At 47.5% G+C, this 25,904-nt stretch overlaps 3 protein-coding genes across 3 annotated transcripts in view; 2 read left to right on the top strand and 1 right to left on the bottom strand.

The window, feature by feature from the left end:
* The first annotated feature begins 671 nt into the window (after positions 1–671).
* Positions 672–1,491, top strand: LOC311588947 (histone H3.3A-like). The gene has a single exon (XM_084767058.1). It carries the CDS (start codon positions 768–770, stop codon positions 1,176–1,178), a length of 411 nt encoding a protein of 136 aa, XP_084623184.1. The 5' UTR covers positions 672–767; the 3' UTR covers positions 1,179–1,491.
* A 10,639-nt stretch (positions 1,492–12,130) lies between these two features.
* LOC311589066 (disks large homolog 5-like) lies at positions 12,131–25,023 on the top strand. The gene is made up of 6 exons (XM_084767367.1): positions 12,131–12,783; positions 13,801–13,960; positions 15,510–15,653; positions 16,523–16,685; positions 16,874–16,989; positions 24,605–25,023. Exons 1-6 carry the CDS (start codon positions 12,651–12,653, stop codon positions 24,696–24,698), a joined length of 810 nt encoding a protein of 269 aa, XP_084623493.1. The 5' UTR covers positions 12,131–12,650; the 3' UTR covers positions 24,699–25,023.
* LOC311589056 (protein NYNRIN-like) overlaps positions 17,001–25,904 on the bottom strand; it is a 183,608-nt gene continuing 174,704 nt past the window's right edge. The window contains exon 2 of the mRNA XM_084767347.1: positions 17,001–23,050. Coding sequence (XP_084623473.1) covers positions 18,504–20,600 — 2,097 coding nt within the window. The 5' untranslated portion in view covers positions 20,601–23,050 and the 3' untranslated portion in view covers positions 17,001–18,503. The remainder of the gene's footprint in view (positions 23,051–25,904) is intronic.

Below are 25,904 nucleotides of genomic sequence, written 5' to 3'. Positions count from 1 at the left end.
GAGGTTGGGGAGATGGCTCAGAGGTTAAGAGCATTGGCTGTTCTTACAAAGGTCCTGGGTTCAATTCTCAGCAACCAGAACAATCTAGAATGAGATCTGGTTTCCTTTTCTAGCCTGCAGACAGAATAAAGTATAAATAATAAACTAATCATTAAAAAAAACTATAACGAAACTCTTTTGAATGCAGTGAGAGAGAGAGACACAGACAGACAGACAAACAGAGGAGGGACCCATTAACATCTACCCTGAGGAACAAGTTACAGCTCTTAACTCCTAGGAGAGCTTTAGGAGTGTGGCTTCTGGTAGATTAAGAACACTCCAGGGCTTGGGCCCACACTCATGTGTATATGGCAACAGTGATTACACTCAGTGGTAATACAAAAAGTAGCCCTGAGGGCTGGAGAGACGGCTCTGCTGCTCTTGCAGTGGGCTATAGGACATACATATGTTTGGTTCTCAGCACCCACACAGTGGCTCAGGTACATCTGGGATTCCTTTTCAGGGTAACTGACCTACATGAGCATCAGGCACATGTGTGGTACACACATATACATGTAGGTAAAACACCAATGCACAACATTAAATCATTTTTAAAAGGTAAGCACATCATAAACTTTAAATACAAATGTGAGCCATAAAGAAGCATGCCATTGAATTGTGTTCGCAGCCGTCACCGTGCTACTGGCGCTCTCTAACGGCAGCGTTGCCTCTCGCTTGCCGAGCTCCAGCCGAGGGAGAAGTGGGCTAAGTAAGGAGATGCCCTAACCATGGCTCCTACAAAGCAGACTGCCCGCAAATCCACAGGTGGCAAAGCACCCAGGAAACAAGTGGCTACAAAAGCTGTTCTCAAGAGTGCGCCCTCTACTGGAGGGGTGAAGAAACCTCATCGCTACAGGCCTGGTACTGTGACACTTCGTGAAATCAGACGCTATCAGAAGTCCACTGAACTTCTCATTCTCAAACTCCCCTTCCAGCATCTGGTGCGAGAAATTGCTCAGGGCTTTAAAACAGATCTGCGTTTCCAGAGTGCAGCTATTGGTGCTTTGCAGGAGGCAAATGAGGCCTATCTGGTTGCCCTTTTTGAAGACACCAACCTGTGTGCTATCCATGTCAAACGTGTAACAATTATGCCAAAAGATATCCAGCTAGCATGCCTCATACACAGAGAACATGCTTAAAAGTCCACTATGAGGGGGAAATAATTCATTCTCAAAAAAAAAAAGTTTTTTTCCTCTTCCTGTTATCAGTAGTTCTGAATGTTAGATATTTTTTCCATGGGGTCAAAAGGTACCTAAGTATATGATTGCAAGTGGAAAAATAGGAGACAGAAATCAGATATTGGCAGTTTTTCCATTTTCATTTTTTGTGTGAATTTTTAATATAAATGCAAGATGTAAAGCATTAATGCAAGGAAAATGTTTCAGGGAACACATTTCAACAATTCAACTTTATAACAATTATAAATAAACCTGTTAAAATTTTCTGGACAGTGCCAGCATTCGGACTCTTAAAAAGATTTATGGGCCGGGCGTGGTGGCGCACGCCTTTAATCCCAGCACTTGGGAGGCAGAGGCAGGTGGATCACTGTGAGTTCGAGGCCAGCCTGGTCTACAAATCGAGTCCAGGATAGGTAAGGCTACACAGAGAAACCCTGTCTCTAAAAGAAAAAAAAAAACAAAAAACAAAACAAAACAAAACCAAAAAACCAAGTTCAGTGGTGGCGCACGCCTTTAATCCCAGCACTCGGGAGGCAGAGGCAGGCGGATTGCTGTGAGGCCAGCCTGGTCTACAAAGAGGCTACCCAGAGAGACCCTGTCTCAAAAAATAAACAAACAAAAAAAGATTTATTTATTACATATTACATATACAGTGTTCAGCCTGCATGTATACTTGCACACCAGAAGAGGGCACCAGATCTCATTATAGATAGCTGTGAACCACCATGTGGTTGCTGGGAATTGAACTCAGAACTTCTGGAAGAGCAGCCAGTGCTCTTAACCTCTGAGCCATCTCCCCAGCCCTGGATTTTTAAAAAAATAACTAATTTCTTATTGATGGCAACTAAATGCTGTTTGTAGCATTATTATCACACAGCAGATTCCACCCATCCACTATACTTTTCTAACTGAGTTGTTCTACATGCAAGTACATGTTTTTAATGTTGTCTGTCTTCTGTGCTGTTCCTATAAGTTTGCTATTAAAATATATTAAACTATAGAAAAGAAGAAGAAGAAGAAGAAGAAGAAGAAGAAGAAGAAGAAGAAGAAGAAGAAGAAGAAGAAGAAGCATGCCATTAATCCCAGCACTCCTGAGGCACATGAACATTGGTTTATGGAGGCTGTAGGTCAGCTTGGTCTACACAATGAGTTCCAGTATAGACAGAGATATATAGTAAGAACCTGTCTTGGAAAAAACAAGGGCTGCTGCTGCTGCTGTCCATTCACCCTGGTGCATGCCTATAAGCCCAGCACGCAGGGTAGCAGAGGCACACAGATCTTCCTGAGTTCAAGACCAGCCTGGTTTACAAAATAAGTCCAGGACAGCCAAGGCTACACAGAAAAACCCTTCTTGAAAAACAAAAAAGTAAATAATAACTAACAGTGATGTTGGTGATGATGATCATGTCTGTTGTGATGGTTCACACTTCTAATCTAGCACCAAAAAATCCAAGATGATCCTGAGTTCAATCTACTCTGGACTACATACACAGATCCATGCCTAACATTAGATATTGTCAACTTTTTTAACCCAAACAGTCCATTACACATTAAAATTTTCACATAGTTGTGGATTCATGCTTTGATTAAAACTAATAAAAGAAAAATGACACATAAACTAAACTTTATGGAACTGAAAAACATCAAAACAGTGTTGATTATATCGCCAAAGAAATCCATCAAAAGCATCAGATGAGGCAGGAGCGCAGGAAGGACACAGAAGTAGCAGCCAAAGAGCCCTGAGGTAAAGCCGAGGGGACATGTTCTGAGGGAGCTGAGTGTCCTAAAGCAGTCACTGAGCTGTGACAACACAGGATGAGGGGAGGGCTAAGAACTAATAGCTGGGGAGTAGCCTTCTGTGACCTAAAGGACAGCACCAACATCAACCAAATTCTCAGTAGATACGAACACCTGCTTGATTAAATCCCAAAGAAACCTGTGTGACGTGGAGTAGGAGCAGGCGTGAACAAGGAGACCCTGGAGAACTTTTGCTTTAAGAGAAAAAGTGGATAATGTCCTAACAGAGCAAGGGCACAGTCACAGGGAAGGTATTGGAGGTGTGGCTGTATGTAAGGCAAAGAGCAAAGGTCAATCTGCAGTGTTCTTCAGGAGCCTGTGACCTCCTTATTGTCCACCTTGTCCTCTGTGGCCTAATCTCTCACTGGCACCTGGACATCACCAGCTTAGCTAGACTGACCAGCCAGTGAGCTCCGGAAAGACAGTCTGGTTTCCCCTTCCAGGGCCTGGACAGTCAGCACAAAGTAAAAACCTAGAGTTCTGCATAGGTGCTGGGATCAGACACAGGTCTTCATTCTCACAACCAAGACATTTCAGCAACTGAGATAGCTGCTCAGGTCAGAAGTATTTCTATGTGAAAAGCTATTAAGATTGTGTGTTTCTGGAGGTGGATTTGCATGCTCCTAAAAATATGGCTCAAATCCTAACTCCAGAAACTCTTAATGCAGCTTTGTTTGGAATTATGGCTGTAATAGTTATTTTGCATAGCTGTGACAAATTCCTGATCAAAGCCACATAAGAGATGATGTAATTATTTTGACTTCCTATATCAGTGTTTGTATTTGTTTGGTGCTGTGAGCTTGAGCACAATGTTGTGGTGGTAGCAGAGTGTAGTATACAACAGCCATTCACTCCCATCACAGTGGTCCAAGAAGCAGAGTCCATAAGATATTTTCAAGGGTCATAACCAGTAACAGCCACCCTCCCTCCTCCTGCTTCTCCCCCTCCTCTTCCTCCTCCTCTTCCTCCTCATAGAACTGGGACTCCTGTTAGGCTTCGCAAATGCAAGCTTGCATCCCAGGCATCTGCTCAACTGTGTACCAGACAGAGCACTAGGATGCTGACCCTGAGCACCCCTTGGCCCCATTAGGCTCCCCTCTCCTCAGCCCTTCTCCCACACCCTACTCCCCTGGGCAGTGGGAGGCTCAGCTCTAAGAACCCTTAGTTGGGATGCCAGCACCAGGAACCTGATGCAGAGCTTTTGCTAAAGAGTCTCTGAAGGCCACAGGAGGCTGCACACTCCTTCCAGTGGTTTCTCCCCAGGGTAGGAGAAGGGCACCCTCAGGGCAGGGCTTGGAGGGGTGCTGTGAGGAGGCAGTCATGGCAAAGAGGCAGGCAGAGTTGGGCATGGTGACTAGCTGGTCAGGAAAACAAGGATGCAGGATGAAAGCTAGGCTCTGGGACTTAGAGTGTCATAAAACACAAGTGACTCAAGGTCTTTCAAGTAGAGAGTTCCACAGAGTGGAAGGCAGCCACGGACCTGTAAAAAGCACTTATCATTCTCTGACCTGCAATCTTTTGGCTGTCTGTCCCAGCCAGTGATGGACATGACAGCTATGCACACACTGTGGGAGAGTATAGGTGTGGTACATATGACCAGGGCCCTGCTTCCTGATAGACTATAATACGGGCTTCCCAAGGCATACTGTGCCACTGTTGCTACTGTGAAGAACCTATGTCATCACAAACAGGGAGATGGCTCAGTTCCTGAAGACACTTGCCTCCCAAGCCTGATGACCTGAGTTGAATCCAGAACACATGATAAAGTGATAGCACATGCTGGAGAGATGGCTTAGCAGGAAAGAACACCGGCTGCTCTTCCTGAGGATCCATGTTCAATTCCAAGCACTCACATGGCAGCTCACAGCCGTCTGTAACTCCAGTTCCAAGGGATCCAAGGGACTCCTCAGGCACCAAGAGTGCATTTGTTTCATAGACATTCATGCAGGTAAATCACATACACATACACATACACACACACATACACACACACATACACACACACACACACACACACACACACACACACACAAAGAACACACACACATCTGAGTTATATGTTCTTCTGGACACACACACACACATAAACACTATGTGCACACACACACATCTCACAGAACAATTTTTAAAAATAATTTAAAAGACTGTGTGTGCTCTAAATCTCCATACACTCTGCTTGGGTTTTTCATGTGCTGTGAGAAAATGAACCAGTGTTAGGCGACGAGAAGCACAGGGCCATTTCCTCCATGTTGGACTACGTGAACTCTGGCGCCCCCTATCTGACCACCTCCCCTTGGTGGAGAGGTCTGGTGGCTCTCAGAGGAAGGGGAAGCAGGCTATCCAAATGAGACCTGATAGGCTGTGATCCTATGGTGAGGGAGGCGCCTCCCCTTCTGCCACAGGTCTAGAGGAGAGGAATAGGATGACGGAGGGAGGGAGAATGGGAAAATACAAGTGAGGGGATAACAATCGGGATGTAATCTGAATAAATTATTTAAAAAAATTAAAAAATTTTAAAAACAGAAAAAGATTTATTTATTATGCATATAGTGTTCTGCCTCTATGTATACGAGCAAACCAGAAGAGGACACCAGAACTCATTATAGATAGTGGGAAGCCGCATTGTGGTTGTGGGAATTGAACTCAGGACCTTTGGAAGAGCAGCCAGTGCTCTTAACCACTGAGTTCTCTCTCCAGCCTCTACATGTTGAACTTTATAGCACCCAGTTATACACTCTCTGGGATCTTCATTTTCTTCACTTGTGAAGTGGAGATGTGAAAATACCCATTGCAGAGATGTGAGCAAATTGATCCAGTCAAGTCAGCACCACATTAGCCACCAAGGAGTGGCACCTAAGCAGAGAGAAACAGGGCATGTTACTCCGTCCCCTTAAAGTTAGCATATAGCTAAGATAGGAAACTGATTTTTTTTTTACACGTTTCTTTTGGCTTGCAGTTTTAGAGGTCTCAGCCCATGATTATGTATCTTTGTTGTTTCTGAGCTTGTGGTAAGCTATCACGTCCAAGCTGGAATGCAGGGAGAGGGGGAGGGGAGACAGAGTCCCTTCAGGGCACCTGCTCAATGACTACAAGACCTGGCACTAGACCCCAATCCACACATCCCACAGCATCACAGCCTGGTGCGTCTTCTCTCTGCGAATGCTTCATGTGTCTGCTTCTTAAAGGTCATTTACCTTCAGACAGTGCATGTTGGGGGAGCACATGCGCTTCATGGAGTGCACCCTTGTCCCGTGAGTGCCTTATCAGCTGCACTGTCTCCCGGGTAAAAGCAGGTAATATCTCTTTAAAAATAATCACTTCCCATCTCCTTTTAAACACACAAATGGTAGAGGACAGGACCCTGACTCATCCCTGAAGGAATGGTGTTTGGACTATGGTGCTCTGAGACTATCTGATTTCCCACATGAAGAAAGTGACTTTTGCAGACAGAGATCTACATTCTCAATGTGCCCTGCATATCACTCTGACAGACAGATTACCCTCACCTCCTCAACATCAACAACAAAAAACGGCATCATCGTAGCACACAATATGATCCCCTTTAATATGTGGACATGATCTATCATTTTGAAGTCAAGGATCTGGGAAACCAGGCTTCTGCCTAGAGTCTATGGGTTTAGCAGCCCATGCTGATGCCTTCTCTATTCCCAGCAGCTCAGCAAAGACTGAGCATCCTGGTGGCTCAGCACCCTAGCCTGGCTTACTCACACTGGCTATAAAATGATCAACAGTCTGTTCAGTGGTCACAGCTCTCCTTTCATCTTATACAATGTTTTGGCAGTTATTCAGCAAACCCTTGAGCTAATATTGCTTTTTTCCTTTTGTGTGTTTGTGTGTTTTGGTGCTGAGCATGAAGACTTCAGTTTGCTAAGCATGTGTTCTCTCTGTCCTGATAGGCAGACAGACTGGAGTCAATGGGAGGGCAGCTTGGTTTACTGGCATGAAGGGCTCTCTACTGAATCACTTATGTGTGATTTTCCTGGAGGATGGAACCACAAGGCTAGCATCTCCATGAGGAGGTTGGATGAAGCTTATTGAATCTGTCTTTCACTATCTTAAGTGTAGACCCATTAAAGGCCATGAGGTAAAGTTCGGCCACTCTTTAGGAAGAGCAGCATCAGATCCCTTAGAGGAAGCTACACACAGGTGGTCATGAGCTGCCCAATACAAGAGCTGGGAACTGAACTTTGGTCCTCTGGGAGGAGAGCATCCTAAGCACAGAGGCGAATCTGTGCCTCCTCTGTGTGGCCTAGCAAGCCAATGTTAGTTGTGGGCCACCTGATCATAGACCATCAACCTTTACATTTCTGAGGCCAATTAAACTTTTTTATTTATTATTGCCCAGCTGCAAGTATGTCTATAGTAACAAAAATCAGCTTCTTAGCTGATCTATCACTCTGTTTCGTCCCCTTCACTGCCACATGCTTGAGCTACTAGACACCAAAAGAGGGAAAAGGAGCAGAGTGTGGTGGCAGATAGCTGTAACCCTGCTATTTGGAAGACAAACTCCTTTAGGACAGGAGGGCTGCAAGTTCCAGGCCAGCCTGGGTCACACAGACTCTGTCTCTCAAAATGAAGGAGGAGAAGGAGAAGGGGAGGGGGAGGAATTGAAGCTGCGCACTTGTCACTGCGGAAACCAGAGGATGCTGAGGAAGTGGTTATTGTCCAGTGACTGCTTTAGGATCTGTGGAATGGATCTGACTTCTGAGACGGAGGGGAATCAGAGAGTGAAAGTGTGGAGGGAGTAACCGTGTGGTCCCCAGACAGTTGGTCACAACCAGACTTTTAAAGGCTCAGCAGTCACAGAAAGTAGAGAAAAGGATTGGTTTGCTCTTCCCCATAAGTCCCCTTCTCTTTCTAAGTTCACACACAGACAGAAAGGGCCATCTGTGGACATATTGTGCACACTGTGAGCTGAGGCCCCTCCCTTTTTTTCTTAGCAAGTAAATATTCTCACTCTTGAAAGCATTGTGTCAGCCATTCTCAAGGACCAGTCTCAGGGTGGCAAATGGCCAGCTGAGTCTCTTCATGCAGCCTGCCCTTTAATAGTTCTGGAAGATGCACAGAGTTCCAGATCTGCGATGTAACTCATAGAGCAATTGCCTGGGATTCGCAATGCCCTGTGTTCAGTCCTAGCCCTAGGGGATACAGGGGAAGGAAAATTAAGATCCCAGTTACATCTGAAGTGTAGCCTAAAATAAAAGGGGGATCTCCATAGAGGCTGTTAAGTCCTCCAACATCAAGTCTCCACAGCTCCCTCCTTTGTCTCCATGAGTTGACATGTATTTTTACTTAGGTGAACATTCAGTCTTGCATTGGAAAAAGTCTGCACATTATCAACAAATGTGTGTGTGTGTGTGTGTGTGTGTGTGTGTGTGTGTGTGTGTGTGTGTGTTATAAATACAGTTAAAGGACATATAAATTTTCTTGATTCAGGGAATGAGCTGATGAGATGGCTCTGCCTGCAAAGATACTTGCTGCCAGGCCTAGAAACCTGAGTTCCTTCCTTGGAACCCACATGGTAGAGTGAGAAAATCTCCAACAAATGTCCTCTGATGTTTGTGTGTGTGTGTGTGTGTGTGTGTGTGTGTGTGTGTGTGTGTGTGTGTGTGTGTGTACCCATGGACCCACCATAGCTTATAAAAATGACTCAGAAGACCATGTTGAAAATAACTGTTGAAGAGGCCTAAAGTCTTCTCAGTACTGGGATCTTCCATCTTCTACCTACCAAGGGATTGGATCTCAAGGTGTGCACAACTACACCTGGCTGAAATTATATTTTGAGTTTGGAACATCCCCTATGGTGATCAGATTCCCACATCTAAACATTGACCTTCAGTGTTTGCCCATCTCTGTGAAGAGAGTTCTCTGGATAGAATCTGTTAAGGTGTTTCCAGGATGAAGCAGGCAGATGCCTCTCCTCCGGGATGATCAGAACCTTCACAGGAGGGCTCCGTAACACACTCCATACTCCCATAGAGAGCCAGGACGCAGTCTGCCAGCTCCAGCCCTAAGGAAATCACGGGTTTCAGTTTGGGGCCTGAGCCTGTGCAGGGCTGTTGTTCCCAGGCACACAGCTCAATAGATGCTGCTGCAGCATGACAGGCTCTACCTTGTGTGTTGCTTGAGTGCAAAGCGCCTCCAGAGCATTACCAAACTCATTCTATGACACCCCAGTCACCCTGATACCTAAACTACACAAAGACCCAACAACAACAACAACAAAAACAAACCAAAAATGTTTCAGACCAATTCTCCTTATAAACATTGATGCAAAAATACTCAGTAAAATACTCCAAACTGAGCCAGGTGTGGTGCACACCTTTAATCCCAGCACTCGGGAGACAGAGGCAGGTGGATCACTGTGAGTTTGAGGCCAGCGTGGTCTGCAAAGTGAGTACAGGATAGCCAAGGCTAACACAGAGAGACTTTGTCTCAAAAAAACAAAAGAAAAGAAAAAAAAAAACTTCCAACTGAATCTAAAAACATTGTCCACCACAGTCAAGTAGGCTTCATCCCAGAGATGCATGGGTGGTTCAATATACAAAAGTCCATCAATATAATCCACTATATAAACACACAGAAAGAAAAAAACCACATAATAACTTCGTTGGATTATGGTAAAGCCTTTGACATAATCCAAAATTCCTTCATGTTAAAAGCTTGGAGAAAGCCGGGCATGGTGACCCACGCCTTTAATCCCAGCACTTGGGAGGCAGAGGCAGGCAGATCGCTGTGAGTTCAAGGCCAGCCTGGTCTACAAAGTGAGTCCAGGACAGTCAAGGCTACACAGAGAGACAATGTCTCGAAAAACAAAACAAACAAACAAACAAAAAGCTGGGAGAAATAGGGATACAAGGCATATACTTAAAATCAAGAACGGCAAGATACAGCAAGCCTATGGCCAACATGAAATTAAACAGAGAGCAATTTAAAGCAATCCCACAAAAACCAGGGCCCAGACAAGGCTGCTCATTTCTTCCATATTTATTTAATATAATACCTGAAGTCCTAGTTAGATCAATAAGGCAATTAAAGGAGAATAAAGAGATACAAAGCAGAAAGGGCAAATTCAAAGTATTGCTATTTGCAGATGATATGACAATACGAGAAATGACCTCAAAAACTCTACCAGAGAACCCCTACAGCTGAAAAACACCTTCAGCAAACTGGCTGGACACAAAATTAACTTAAAAATCAGTATCCCTTCTGTATACAAATGATAAACAGGCTGAGAAAGAAATTAGGGAAATAATACCCTTCACAATGGCCACAAATAATATAAAATATCTTGGTGTAACTCTAACTAAGCAATAAAATACTTGTATGACAAGAACCTCAAGTCTCTGAAGAAGGTGAAGAGGTTATCAGAAGATGGAAAGATCTCCCATGTTCATGGATACGTAGGATTAACACAGTCAGAATGAGCATCTTACCAAAAGCAACAGATTCAGTGTAATTCCCATCAAAATACCAACCAAGGACAATACTTGCCATAAACATCGAAGTCCTTCTCAGATCTAGCCAATGGACAGGACATTCTCCAGAGTTGAGTGGAGAGCAGGGACTGACTCAGACGCGAACTCTGGTGCTCCATATTTGACCACTTCCCCGTGGTGGGGAGGCCTGGTGGCACTCAGAGAAAGAATAAGCAGGCTACCAAGATGAGACTTGATAGTGGGGGAGGAGGTCCCCCTCGATCACAGACCTAGGGAAGGGGAATGGGGGAAAGTGGGAAGGAGGGAGGAACAGGAGGATACAAGTGATGGGATAACAATTTAGATGTAATCTGAATAAATTAATTAAATTTTAAAAAAGAAAGGAAAAATCTTCAAATGGCCAGTCAATATACAGTGAGTAGCCTTAGCAAAGGATGAAAAACAATAAATAGAAAAAAAATAATGCACAAATAAAAAAACAAAATAACCAAAGGCAAAGTTCAAACTAAAACTAAAACAAAAAATTATGCCAATCAACACTGTATTCATCTTTCTTTGGACACACAAGTAGCAAGGCAGACCTCAAATGTAAAAGTCTCTTCAAAAGGAGCACAGCCATGCCTCTCTGGGGCTTTACATGCCCTGCTCTCACCATGGCTAAGGAGGAAACATGTTGCAAGTTTTGGCTCCAACTCTGGAATTCACGTTAGTCATACCTAATAAAGCATCTTCGATGTCCCATCAGAACAAGCTCTAACTATCATTCTCGGAGCTATTCTGGAGCCCAGCAGCTCTGGATGGGTCTCAGCCTTCTCTGACTGTCCCTGGTGCATCCCCAGCAAGAAGGGAATCCCAGTCTCTGGGTGGAAATGCACCTCTGTGGTCACTATGGGCCACAGCATGTCCTGCTCTCAAACCTTTCCACTCCTAAGGATATAAGAGACTTGAAGTCCTTGATGTGCACCATAGTTTTTCTGTGATATAATTTCTAGGAGACCTAGTCCCCCGGTGCCTTCCCTGAACCCCACAGCTTTGTTCATTTCTCTATGCATCCTGCAGACAGCTATGTAGGTCTGGATACAGTGTGACTTCCTCAGCTCCTAACTGGCTTCTGAGCCTTATGCACTTAACAATTTGTTCATCCACAACTATTAAATTTATTTTTATAAAACTGTGTATGTTTCTGACATGCTTTTTAGAACACCTCACCACCCCCAAATTACACCATCTACAGTCACCTTTGGGGTTATGATAAACCTCATATGTTACGATTCTCTTCGATGGAATCAGGTTAATAATCTGGAGTGCTTTATGGTCTGAATTTCCCCCACAATTCAGCACGTGGCTATTGGCCTGATAGAGTCAGGTCATCTGAGGGTCATGCCTGAACCTCATCAGCTGCAGGTGCACCACCGGCAGCAGGCTCTGGCCGTGCTCACTGCAGCTGGTGGTTGCTGTGCTGTTAGTTGTGGTGCTGTCACCTGATCCACAAGAGCCCCCCATTTATCGACATTTATACTCAGCTGGATCTCATCATAATCTATGGGGCATGTGTCGAACGCGAGAGCACCAGCATGTTATCTGAAGTTTTATAGAAAAGACACAGGTCTCTGCGTCTTTATTAAACCTCAAGTGGGGCAACTTTCAAAAGGTAAGCACATGCCTTCCATGACTGGACCTCCTAACAAGCATGCCCCGTCGCAATTAGCCCTGCAGCTCTTCCTGGATGTGTTTTCAAGCCCCAGTACACATGAGACAGGTGACTTTTCCTCTACATCCCTGCTGGTGTGATCTCTCCCTACTATTTAATTTCTCATATTGATGAATAGTGGGCTTTGAGGAAGGGGTGAGACACTCCTGAGCATTGTTTGGAGAGTAAACACTCAGTTCCCCACATGGGAAGTGCTAAGCCGTTTCCAATCCATCCTAGACAGATCTCTGGTTGGGGAGGAAGTGGTGGTCAATGGCTGTCCCAGCAGAGAATGCTGGAAAGGGCACCTCAGCATCTGGTAAGCACAAGGAGACCAGGAGCAGGGAGGCAAAGGCTGCTCCCCATGACATCAGCGGTCCCCTCTCTGAACATTGTCTTGTCATCCTTTGTGATGTCACCACTGTTGTAGCAACAGCAAGCAAATGCCCTTAGGGCATTCACTCAGTACCAAGAGGTCACATCAAGATGTTGGCCAGACTGAGGAGTCTACTTCGTAGGGAGAATGGGGACCGTGGAGAATCCCCGGTGAGACAGAAGGAAGCTGGGCTTCCATCTGAGTTCAGACCACCCAGAGAGAAGTGGCCCTGGAGAAGGCGCAGTGAGTCTTGGGCAGGGAATGCAGAGCTTCCTGGAGAAGGCGGGCTTGAGCTGGGCTTTTCAGTAATGGAGTACAGGAACATGAGCCTCTGGGAAGCAAATAGACTTCCTGAAAGTTCAGGATCCCACAAGAGTAGTTTGTCCATCCCCAAAGCCTGGAGCTGGCAAGGCCAAAGCTGTTGTACTGGGAGCTCCTAGGTTTTACCCTCGCAGGTCATTTGGGCTGTAACATGGGGACAATGGAGAACATCAGGAGTCGAGGAGGGCTAATGTTTCCTAATATGGGGTAGGGCATCACTGCACTTCACTCCCACTGGTTTCTTTAAGTGTCATGGCTATGGGACAGTCGGAACAGAGAGAGAAACGTGCTCCTGGCCATGACCTTATGGTCTCAGCATTCCGAAGACCACCTGACCCTGACAGTGACATCTATAGGTTTCTGAATCAACAGTTGTGGGTGAATGGCATAGCTCTAGTGCAGGGAAACTGTCGCAGGGAGTGGACCAAGACAGAGGCTGGATCCTTATTACCAGCTCTGGGTGTGTTGGTTTGTCAGCGGTGAGAACTGATCAGTCGGCTGATCCTGGTCTGCTCCTTGATGGGTTTTTAATACACTGTCACCATCCTACAGTGACAAGGCAGGAGGGCCAGGCCTGTCCACAGCCCCTGAGTGCTTGTCACTGTGCCATTATTCTCCTGGCTTCTGTAATCCCAGGCTCAGGGGCTCTGAAGCCAAGTTGCATCCTGTGCAGTTGTGAATAATCCTGAAGAGATCCTCTCTGTGGTCAGCTGAAGCATGTGCAGTAAGCCAGAGAAAACACCTGGCTACGTAGATAGCCACTTCCCTAAAGAGTGGTGGGAGAGCTGAGATCCACAGAGCAGGCATCTCAGGCCTGGGACAATATCTTTAGTGTGTTACTGCGAGCCAGGCCTGCTCTCTGCCTATATAGAAATCAGGGTTGTCTGTCCAACCTCTCTGCCTGGTCACAATGCAAGTTCACTTGAGTTCTCCCTACAGGGGCCAGTGGGGAGCCTTCATCCCCTGCAAACCTCCTCTCCAAGAAGCAGAAGAGGAAGGAAATGAAGAGGCTGACTGCGCAGCTGCAGGTGATAACCCAGGAGCGGAATGACCTGAGGGATCGCATCACCCTCATAACAGAAGAACCCTTTGACAAGAGGTCTGCATTGTGTCAAACCCTATGGTGTCAGTTTTGGGTCTGCAATGTCACCTTCATCTTTTCCTTTTAAGGCCATGGGTTCTAGGAGGCTGCACCTCCAGGGTGTTTCTGTGCCCCACCACCTGTCCCTTGATGCTTCTCAGAGGAGAGGCAGGACCTGAAGTTTGGTCAGAGTGAGATGGGAAATGGACTCTTCTGCTTCCTCAGAGCCTGTGGTCTGTGTCACACAACACAGGGATTGAGGCAGTGGAGAGTGAGTTCCCAGCAAGCATTTGGAAATGCCTTGACCGGTGGTGGCCTGTGCGATGTGACATACTAGCTGCTGTGAGTTTGGGATGAGATTTGTTTCACTTGCCTAGCAGGTGACTGAGTGCTAGAAGCTCCTGGTGTGGCTGGAGTAGGCTGGTCCCATTTGCTCTACCTCACTTCATGCGTGGAGATCAACACTGTTGTCTCTGACTTTCTGCCTTATACTCTGAGACAACACTGCTCCGTGCATTTCCTCAGCATCCCTTTCTCTCTGTGTTTCCTCTTCTTTGTCTCTCTTTATCTCCTGCTCTCTGGTGTATGTGTGTGTGTGTGTGTGTGTGTGTGTGTGTGTGTGTGTGTGTGTACGTACACACTTTCATGTCTATGTGTGCCAGGGTTCTGTGCTAGGGCCTGAGGATTTGCCTGTCTCACAGTATCAATGCTGAGATCTGGGAGCCGCACTAAAGCAGGGCTGCTCTTGGCTTATGTGGTCAGACTGGAGGACATCAGAATGCCTTGAGCAGTTTATGTAGCTGTCCTGATGCTGGGTCTCATCCCCAGAATTGTGTGCACAGTCTGACTCTACAGTAGGAGTCACCCCAGGATCTAGAATCACTGCTCTGAAAGCAGAAGAAATGAAATACCAGGCTTTTGGTTCCTGAGAACATAACAGGCTAGAGAGCCCCTCCAGCTTCCTGACGCTGCTTCCTGAACTCGTCAGCCAGGGCACCCTTCAGCTGCGCATCAAGCGTCTGCTGGTGTTTCTTTTTTTTTTTTTTTTTTTAAAGATTTATTTATTTATTATTATGTATACAATGCTCTGCCTGCATGTACACCTGCAGGCCAGAGGAGGGTGTCAGATCACATTATAGATGGCTGTGAGCCACCATATGGTTGCTGGGAATTGAACTCAGGACCTCTGGAAGAGCAGTCAGTGCTCTTAACCGCTGAGCCATCTCTCCAGCCCCTGCTGGTGTTTCATAAGCAAGTTTCCTGAGTAGCCAGACCTCCCAGCACCTAGGGCCCAGCATGGGGAAGCTTCTGGGCTTGGGTAGTCCAGGGCACAGCCTGATTTCACCAGCTCCTTTTTTTTTTTTTTTTTTTGTTTTGAGACAGGGTTTCTCTGTGTAGCCTTGACTGTCCTGCACTCACTTTGTAGACCAGGCTGGCCTCGAACTCACAGCAATCCGCCTGCCTCTGCCTCCCGAGTGCTGGGATTAAAGGGGTGTGCCACCACGCCCGGCTTGTTCACCAGCTCCTTGAGGCCTGTATTCATGTGGTTCTTTGCTCTTTGGGCCAGGCCCTACGACAGGCCGAATCCTTTCATGGAGAAACTCGAGAAGGAGCTCAAATTGGCCCTGATGGCCCTCCAGAACACGGAGAAAGAGAAAACGGAAACCTCAAAGCAGCTCAGGGAGCTGGAAAAGGAGGTTGGCTTCTATCGGTAAGTGCCTGTCAGGGACCCCAACCCTTCTGCAATGGCCATCACAGCCTTGCTTGGGTTTTGGACAGGAGCGTCCCCAGCCTGGGATCTATCCCTTCTGCCTCTAGGCCATCAGCCTGCCTGTGCCTCAGGGACTGAGTTTGCTAAGTATGAAGGAGGCTGTTAGCTCCTCCCAGCCTTGTGCTTCCAGCTTCAGGAGCCTCTAGATAGAAAAGGACTCACAGCCTGAGAGGGGTGTCAGGCAGCCCTGGGCCTCAGGGCCTCAGGCAGGGTTGACAGCTGATTGTTATGGGACAGGTAGTTAGAATGTTCTCCCTTTGGGTCTCCTGTCCCTCTTTGAGGGTATCTGTTCCATCCTTCTTTTTACATTTTACTTTATTATAATTTATCCAGATTACATCCTGAATGTTGTCCCTTCCTTGCATCTTCCTGTTCCCACCCTCCCTCCCTCCTCTGCCCTACTCCCCTCCCCTAGAGTTCTGACAGAAGGGGACCTCCTGCCCCACCATGTGGCCACAGCCTGTCAGGTCTCATCCAGACAGCTCGTGGCCCCTTCCTCTATGTGCTTGCCACCTCCCCTTCTTTTTGATGCTTCCCCATTACCTTGGAAGGTAAAGGGCAGGTGGAGACTCCTCTTCCCTTTTAAATGTCGTGAATCCCTGTAGGTGTTGGGGACTTTAGAACTTGTTTATTCTCTGCTGAGTCGGCTGCTCTCTCTGTCTGGTCTCCTGAGTGCAGCTGTCGGGGCTGGACTGGGTTGTTTCCTAGTTCTTCATGGGAACCTGGGGTCAGGTGGGGGTTATGGGGCTGGAAGGAGGGATTGGAAGGAGGAGGTCGGCAGGGGCTGACTCTGCAGAGGGTGTTTCCAGCAACCTCCGCAGCAGGCTCCTGATGGAGCAGAATCAGCTGAAGAAGAGAGTGGAAGCACTGAGGCAGGAGAACAAGAAGGTGCAAGAGGAATGTGCCCTGCTGAAGCAGATGTGCAAAGACCCAGAGGAGGAGCAGAGTGACGTCCAGACCAAGCAGGAGGAGGTAGGGTCAGTCAGCTGGGTCAGGCTCACGTCCGGCAGCGTTTGCCCAGTGGACTGCCTGGCTGCTCATCCACCCGCCTGTGCCCTCACTCCCCACTCATGCGATCCTCTCTGTGTGCTTGCCCCTGCATGGAAGTCTGCGCACGCCTGTGAGCAGCCCTGCACTACACACTGTCTTGTAACCAACAGGTGCTAGAAGGCCTGGAGGAACTGCTGCAGTGCCTGCACAAGAAGAAGCAGCTGGTCAGCCAGCAGAGGGACTCAGTCTTAAAGATGAAGAATGAGTTGCGGGAACTCCGGATGACGTAGGAGCCTAGGCTGGGAGGAGAGGGTGATGCCATCTGGGTCCCCTGTACCTGGGACCTCTGTCTTTTATGGGATTCTGTTGGTCAGCAAAGCTAAGAACCATCGCAGGGAAAGAACACTTCAAAGTCCTGTGCTGGGCCGGTCAACAAGAACTTCTGTCCAGGACAGTATGTTTGATGCCCCGTGTGTCTGAGGCCCTGTGACTCCCCTCTGTTCTCCCTAATATGTTCTGAGTGAACGTTCCCCGAAGGGAGACCCTCACTCAAGCCTCTGGATGGCGTGCACCCAAAGACACACAAACAACCGTCTTGCTGTAAACACATGAGGCAGTTTATTGGCGGAGCTCCGGGTCGACACGTATCTCACCCAGGAGACAGAGGGGTCGACCCAGAAGCCCAGGGGTTAGGGGTTTATATGGGCAAGGGTCGGGGGGAGTGGGAAGTTTTGGCGCGGCCACTCACAATTGGTTGTTTTAAACATTTGAACATCAGCAAATTGCATAGGCAGATCTGGGGTAAGCTCAAACTTAATCACATGGGTACAGTCCTTGGTTCCTGTCTTTCCTGGAACCCGAGGGTAGATGTTTATCTGAGCTAACGACACATCTGGTTAAACTCAAACCTGGAACATCGTGTGCAGGCCTCAGGGGGGGATTAAGCAGACACCATAAGATCGGATGAGGGGTCTTGGCTCATTACTCACTCGACCATGTCCAGTACCTGTTTTTCTCAGGAATTTGTCCTTGTGTATCCTCCCTATCTTTTATGGCCAGCCGGTCCCTGGAACACTCAATAGGCCTTTGTCTCCTATCTTCGCATTCTTTGTGACTTATCATCTGGGACCTTGGGCTAGCATACCTGTTGACCTGCACTTATGAGTTAGAGAGCTCTGCTGTTCTGGTAACTTTATGCTAATTAAAAATTTTCCCTTTCATTCCCCTCTTCTCTTACTTGATAATTCTAATCTTAGAATATCTGTTCTAACTTTTGAGTATTATTTTATTCTAGACTAAAAGATTTATACTGTGCCCTGTCCGGGTCTCTTATTGATCAGTATTGTTGTCTTAGTACCATCAGTTGAACAGCACTAATTTTATCTCTAATAAGAGAAAGTAACCTATTTACCACACACGGGCCAAAAATTAAAATTAAGTAAATCACCAACACTGGCCCAGCTAAAGCAGAAAATAGGATAGTCACCCAGGGGGACCAGGTGAGCCAGGACTCAAACCAGCCTTGTTGAGCTTTTCTGTCCCTCTGTCTTTTATCTAGCCTGTTTTTGTTCCCCTTTTTTTGATTACCTCCCAAGTCTGTTGCATCGGGGCATGTCCTGACTTAGGGTTGCGTCTGTGATGCAGACGCAGCTTAAAAGGATTATTAGTCTTTTCCAGGATCTATTCATCTTGACTAGTCTCAGGAGGAGACCTTTTTACATATGAAGCATGGCCCCAGGTGAGGATTCCCTCTACCTTAACGGCAGTTGGAGCCGTTAACAGTACCAGGTAGGGTCCTTTTTACCATGTCTCGAGATTCCCAGCTCCGTGTCTCCATACCAAGACGGCGTCTCCAATCTCGAACTCATGAGGAACTGTAGGGTCTCTAGCGGTGTAGGCATCTTTCAGCTGTTGCCAAATATCTCGCCTGATCGTCTCTATAGCCTTTAAATGGACTAAAAGATGGGTGGAAGGCACAAAACTGTCATCAGGACACGCCACACTCTCTAGGGTTTTAAACAGTGGTAGTGGTGTACTAAACAGTATCTCAAAGGGTGTCAGTCCCAATGGTCCAGGCGTGTTCTGTACCCGGAACAAGGCAAGGGAGAGAAGGGCTGTCCCATCACCCTCGCCGGTCTCTAAGGTTAATATTGTTAAGGTCTCCTTTATAGTTTTATTCGTCCTTTTTACCTGTCCTGAGCTCTGGGGTCTATAAGCACAATGTAATTTCCAATTTATCCCCAATTGTCTGGCCAGTCCCTGACTTACCTGGGCGACGAAGGCAGGCCCGTTGTCTGACCCAATTACCTTAGGTATCCTGAACCGGGGAAGGATTTCTTCAAGTATCTTCTTGGCCACTACATTTGCCGTTTTCTTTTTCGTGGGAAATGCCTCGACCCACCCCGAGAAGGTGTCTATGAAAACTAGAAGGTATTTATTACCATATCGGGCCAGTTTGACTTCAGTGAAGTCAACCTCCCAATAAGTTCCAGGTCGATCTCCCCTCAAGCGCTTTCCTGCACAGTGTCTGCTGGATCCAGCATTAGTGAGAGCGCAAGCCTTGCAGTTTTTTACCAGATCTTCTGCTGTCTTTTGTAGTCTGGGGATGTGATAGGAAGACTTATTGAGCAGTTCTGTCATCTTCTTGGGCCCTAGGTGGGTAAGGCAGTGTATATTAGCCAGGTATTCTAGCGCCTCTTCCTCTGTGAGAATTCTTCTCTCAGGAATCCCCTCAGCCTGTTGGGGCATAACCTTAGCTATTAGAATCATTGGTCCTTGTGCTGCCTCTTTGGCCATCTGGTCAGCCATTTGGTTCCCCCTTTTAATGGGACCAGTCCTTTTTTGATGTCCTTGGCAATGGATGATCGCCACCTTGAGGGGCAAATGGACAGCCTCTAATAAACTAAAAATTTTTTCTTTATTTTTAATGTCTTTGTCAGCTGAAGTCAGCAGCCCACGTTGTCTATAATTCACTCCGTGGACATGAGCTGTTGCGAAAGCATACCAGCTATCAGTGTAGATATTGATAGCCTTTCCCTCCACCAGTCTTAGTGCTTGGGTCAAAGCAATAAGTTCAGTTTTTTGGGCCGATGTCCCTTCTGGTAAACTGCTGGCCCAGAGGACAGACTTCCCATCCACTACCGCTGCCCCAGCCCTCCGCTTACCTGCTACCACAAAGCTACTTCTGTCGGTGAACCAAGGTTTTACCCCAGGCCACGGCCAGTCAGTGAGGTCTGACTGAGTCCCTGTTTCTTCAGCCAGTATCTCTTTACAATGATGTACAGGGGTCTCGTCAGCTTCGGGTAGCAAGGTGGCAGGGTTAAGGATGGTAGGCAGAGTGAAGGTCACCCGCTTTGTCAGCAACAAGCTCTGGTAGTGGGTCATCGGGGCGTTGGTCATCCAACGGTCTGGTGGTTGTCTGATAATGCACTCGAGGGTGTGGGAGGCCACCACCATCACATTTTGGCCCATGGTTAACTTATCAGCATCTTTTACCAATACAGCAGTTGCTGCTATCACCCGCAAACAAGAGGGCCACCCACTGGCCACAGGATCCAGTTTTTTTGACAGATAGGCCACTGGGCTCTTCCAGGGTCCTAGAGTTTGGGTGAGGACCCCCCTGGCAACCCCCTTTTGCTCGTCGATGAACAGAGTAAAAGGCTTGTTCAGATCAGGCAGTGCTAGGGCAGGGGCTTGTGGCAGTGCCTTTTTAAGGGTCTCAAAAGCCAATTGGTGTTCCTTAGTCCAAGTGAACTCCCCTCTTTCTCTTGTTAGAGGGTATAATGGGGCCGCCAGAGTGGCGAACCTGGAATCGAAAGCCTGCAGAATCCCACAGTTCCCAGGAATTCTCTTACCTGGCGAGGGGTGGTTGGGGTCGGGATCTGATTCACTGTCCATTTCCTGGCTTTTGTGAGCGACCGTTGTTCATCTTTCAAGGTGTTGTATCCCAGATATGTCACTTCAGTCCGGCACAGTTGTGCCTTTTTGGCAGAAGCCCAATACCCCAACTCACCTAACTCAGCCAGGATTTTCTGAGTCCTAAGCTCGCATTCTTCACGGGTCTCTGCAGCCAATAGGAGGTCATCTACATACCGTAGAAGAGTCACCTGGGGATTATTAGCATGGAAAGGGGCAAGGTCCTGATGTAGGGCTTCATCAAATAGGGTAGGGGAGTTTTTAAACCCCTGGGGCAATCTCGTCCACGTAAGCTGTCCAGTTCTTCTGTTTTTAGGGTCTTGCCACTCAAAGGCAAGCAGGGATTGGCTGTTAGGGTGCAATCTCAGACAGAAGAAGGAATCTTTGAGATCAGGTGGCAGTGTTCAATCTTCTCTGGGTCTCCTTGGCCCCTGCCTTCTGTTGTCGCCCAGGTTCCCTGTCTGCCTAGGCCTGCCTGTTCCCTGATGCCTTCCTTCTCTTAGCACTGCAGCCAGTATTCTCGTCAGATTCTTTTCCTGCCTTTTTTCTTTTTTCTTTTTTCTCATCCTCAGCTCTCTCTTTCTTTCCTCTTTCTTCATCCTCAGCTCTCTCTTTCTTTCCTCTTTCCTTATCCTCAGCTCTCTCTCCTTCTTTTCTCTTTCCTGTTTCACTTCCTCTGTCTCCTTTTTATGATAAACTTTCTCAGCTTCCTTCACCACATCCCTGATGGTATAATCTTGCAATCCCTCAATGCACTAATGCGCTGTAGTTTCTTCCTAATATCAGGTACTGACTGTCCAATGAAAGTCATGATTACAGAGGCTCCCTGTCCCTCTGACCTAGGGTCAAAAGGGGTATATCTCCAGTAAGCCTCCATGAGCCTCTCTAGAAACACTGAAGGGGGCTCGGTCGCTCCCTGCATGACTTCTCTTACCTTCGCCAAATTGGTGGGCCTCTTCGCAGCCCCTCTGAGACCTGCCACCAGAGCCCAGCAGTAAATGGACAGCCGTTCCCTACCTTCTGCTGTGTTGTAGTCCCCCTGAGGACAGGTCAGGGGGAATCCTTCATCTATTTCGGCCAGGGTCTGGACGGGGTGTCCAACGTCATCTCGGATATTCTTTCGAGCCTCGAGGAGAATTCTTTCTCTCTCCTCGGTGGTGAATAAAACCTGTAGAAGCTGCTGACAGTCATCCCACGTGGGTTGGTGGGAGAACATCAGAGACTTAATCAGACATGAAAGTCTCGTAGGATTCTCTGAAAAAGGTGGGTGGTTAGTTTTTTTAATTATAGAGATCAGAGGGGGGAAAAAAGGCCAATACTGTAGGAGTTTTAATGCATTTTTTTGCCTGTCGGGGCCGGCCCGACAGCACTAAGGGGCAGAGCCACGGTGGAATCAGGCCCCTTGGAGGTTGCTCCAAGGTGGCTCCCAGTGCCTGCCGAGGGTCCATCACCAATTGCCCCGGAAGCCAGGGGTGGGGCTGAGGTTGGGGCTGCCGGCTGGGGAACTCGGAAATATGGTGGGAGCAGGGGCATGGGCCATTCATGGGGTTCTGCTATGTCAGGATATATTTTAGGGATGGGCTCCGGTGGTGCGCTGGGCTCGCTTCCTCCACTCTGCCATGGTTTCGATTTCTCATCCGAGGTGCCTTCTCGCACCGCCAAGACTCAGGAGCTTGGTGGGCGAGGTGGGATGAAGGGCTTGACCCACGGGGGTGGGTAACGGGCCAAATCTTCCCACACGGTGATGTAAGGCTGTTGGTCTGGATGTGACCCTGATCTTTCCTGAAAAATAATTGCTCTGACAGCTCTAATAGCAGATAAATCAAAAGTCCCCTCAGGTGGCCAGCCCTCATGGAAAGTCAGCCATTCTGAGGTGCAAAATGTCTGCCAGGGTCCTTTCTTAATTTTTACGGATAGATTATGTCCTCTTGCCCTAGCGTCCGTCCAATGGTCCAAAGTCAAGGATAAAGGGGTCGTCACAGTCTGTCCCATTTTAAAAAACAAGAAGCACAAAAACAATATAAGCACACAAGACACTATCACATCCAAGCACACTCGTCCGCATCTGGACTTGTACAACCAACCGAATGCAAGTTCCGATGGGGTAGCTTCCGCACCTTCCCCTCAAGAAGGAGTACTCCATCTCCTTCATCCCGAAAAGAGGCAGTCAGGCTGTCCTGACTCCCCTTCACCCTTAGTGCGTCCCCCAGGGTTGCAGCCTGCGGCCCTAGCACGTCTGCCTCCGCAGCCACTGGGTCCTTACGGCCCAAAGTGGCAGCTGCCAGAAACTGAAACCAAAACACGAAATCAGCAGCACCGCACTCAGACACACAAAACTCACACAGACCTACTTCCAAGGGGTCGTTGGGGTCTTAGGTGGTCACACAAATCCCAGACGAGCCCCCAAAATGAAAGTTCCCCGAAGAGAGACCCTCACTCAAGCCTCGGGATGGCGCGCACCCAAAGACACACAAACAACCGTCTTGCTATAAACACATGAGGCAGTTTATTGGCAGAGCTCTGGGTCGACACGTATCTCACCCAGGAGACAGAGGGGTCGACCCAGAAGCCCAGGGGTTAGGGGTTTATATGGGCAAGGGTCGGGGGGAGTGGGAAGTTTTGGCGCGGCCACTCATAATTGGTTGTTTTAAACATTTGAACATCAGCAAATTGCATAGGCAGATCTGGGGTAAGCTCAGACTTAATCACATGGGTACAGTCCTTGGTTCCTGTCTTTCCTGGAACCCGAGGGTAGATGTTTATCTGAGCTAACGACACATCTGGTTAAACTCAAACCTGGAACATTGTGTGCAGGCCTCAGGGGGGAGATTAAGCAGGCACCATAAGATCGGATGAGGGGTCTTGGCTCATTACTCACTCGACCATGTCCAGTACCTGTTTTTCTCAGGAATTTGTCCTTGTGTATCCTCCCTATCTTTTATGGCCAGCCGGTCCCTGGAACATTCAATAGGCCTTTGTCTCCTATCTTCACATTCTTTGTGACTTATCATCTGGGACCTTGGGCTAGCATACCTGTTGACCTGCACTTATGAGTTAGAGAGCTCTGCTGTTCTGGTTACTTTAATGCTAATTAAAATTTTTCCATTTCATGAGCAGGATGTCCGTCAAATCACAGAGATTTATAGGCAGCTGCCTCCCATTGGGTGGGATCTCAAGGTCTACACAACCACACTTGCTTGAAAGTATATTTTTATAAGAACATCCCCTGTTATCGATCAGAGTCTCTCCCTTGAACACTGCTCTGTAGTGTTTACCCATTTCTGTGAAAAGGCTTCTCTGGAGACAATAGGTTAATGTGTTTCCAGAATAAAGCCGGCAGATGTCTCTGCTGCAGGGATGATCAGAACCTTCACAGGAGGGCTCTGCAACACACTTCCATAGGGAGCCAGGATATAGTTTGTGAGCTCCAGCCCTGAGGAAAACAGGGGTGTCTGTTTGGGGCCTGAGCCTGTGCAGGGCTGTTGTTCTCAGGCACACAACTCAAGAAATGCTGCACCATCAGGACAGGCTCTACCTTACATATCTGTTGGGTGCCAGGAGCCTCCTGAGCAGGGGGAGTGAGCTGGTCTCATGACCTTGTTGAGGCGCCCAGGTTGCAAGGCTCTATCATGTCTATACAGTGATGTGGTCCAACAGTAGCTCATCACGGATAAGGTGTAGATCCCTCCTATGCTGTTGACTATGGGAGGCCACTGTTACAAAGTGAAGCCCGTGACCTGTAGCAGAAAGCCCCAGCCTTTCTAACAGAACAGAGACCATACAGGACCCAGATGAAATTCTGACATGTGTTTAAGGTTGAGAAAATGCTCCAGCTCTTAGACTCTTATTCATTGGAGTTACAATGACTTCAGTTAAAAACATGATGTTAACTGTCCAGTACCATTGAGGTGGTGGGAGTTAGCAGCCTGACAGCCCACAGGGCAGATCACCACTAGCCCTGGGCCTTAACTGTCTTTCTCTCCCAGGTCTGAAACACTGCAGCAGGAGATGAAACTGAAGTCAGCCCAGCGGGCAGCAAGGAAGCAGCAACAGGCAGCTGGATCAGAAGCCACCTGCTGAGCCCCATCCCCAGCCACCACAGAAGGCCTGGGATGGAATGTCTTTATCAGAATGAGTTACCTTTGGATGAATAGGCCCTAAGTTTATCGAGCCTTTGAGCCAGCCAGGCTGCTTGTGGGTCTGGTTCCCTTTGCCTTCTGAATCTCATCCCTTCAGAGGACTGATGTGACCACCTTGCCACTAAGAGTCCAAGGCCATCCACAGCCTGTGGGTCTGTGCTGCTAACCCTACAGTGAGAGGACGCTGCTGAGCATAGTTTTCTGTTGGTGTTTTGGTTTGAGTTTTTTGCTTTTAGCTATTTTGGTTTTGATTTTGTTATTAAAAGGTTATATGTTATTGTTATTGTTTTTCAAGTTCTAAGGCTATTTACTCTTGTTGTTGACTGCCCTTTTAAAGCCCTTTTTGAAAAATGTCTGTTTTATGATTAAAAGTGTAATTTTCAACTCCTCACACTTAAGCCTGTCTTTTTTGTTCAGATGTGCTGTTTAACTCTTGTAACCCAAGAAATCACAGGCAGAGATGGATCTCTGTATGTTCCAGGCATCCTGGCTATGGAGGACATGGTGCCTTCTGTGTTGAGAGTGTGGCCTATTCCATAGATACACATTTAATGATGGAATCGGTCCCATCTGGTCTCCATGATGTCATATCTTTAGCTACCCCTAAGATATAGTACTCTGTAACGAACAATCCTTATTGGCCCCATGAACCAAATCATTGAGAAATACACCTGAACAGCTCTATAGCTTCTGAGGAAATCAAAACCTTCACTGAGGGGGTGTAAAAGAACTCAGGAAACCCTGTGCTGTGTGCGTCATTTTCCTTGCAATACAGCATTACTGACAACTGCACAACAGAGATGATGACCTTCCAAGTCAGGTTGGGAAGTAGAGTTTTCTATTAGCTCTTGGCCTTTGCCAAGCCATTCAGTGTACTGTTTGATTTTTGGAGTCACTTGTATTTATTTTATGTGAAGAGGGGTTTTGTCTAGTGTGAGTCTTTGCTCCACATTCTTGCAGTTCCCTCAGACAACAGAAGAGGGAGACAGATCCTCTGTGACAGATGATTGTTAGGCACCATGTGGCTTCTCTGAGAGAGCAGCAAAGGCTCTTTACCTAGGAGCCATCACTCCAGCTCCTGCACTTGGCTGTTGTCCTTCCAGCACAGGTGCTGCAGTAGCTGGAGGGGACCACGCTCAGTCAAATG

Source organism: Acomys minous (assembly GCF_964271855.1).
Source record: "Acomys minous genome assembly, chromosome: 18".
Taxonomy (NCBI): Eukaryota; Metazoa; Chordata; class Mammalia; order Rodentia; family Muridae; genus Acomys; species Acomys minous.
Note: the sequence above shows the minus strand (reverse complement) of the source record. Positions and strands in the feature narration are given on the sequence as shown.

Bases quoted from the DNA above. Each gene is read 5' to 3' on its own strand.
- LOC311588947 (XM_084767058.1), top strand. From the start codon at position 768: ATGGCTCCTACAAAGCAGACTGCCCGCAAATCCACAGGTGGCAAAGCA.
- LOC311589066 (XM_084767367.1), top strand. From the start codon at position 12,651: ATGTTGGCCAGACTGAGGAGTCTACTTCGTAGGGAGAATGGGGACCGT. The intron at 12,784-13,800 runs GTGAGTCTTGGG...TTCTCCCTACAG, and splicing joins GTGGCCCTGGAGAAGGCGCA to GGGCCAGTGGGGAGCCTTCA. The intron at 16,990-24,604 runs GTAGGAGCCTAG...TTTCTCTCCCAG, and splicing joins TTGCGGGAACTCCGGATGAC to GTCTGAAACACTGCAGCAGG.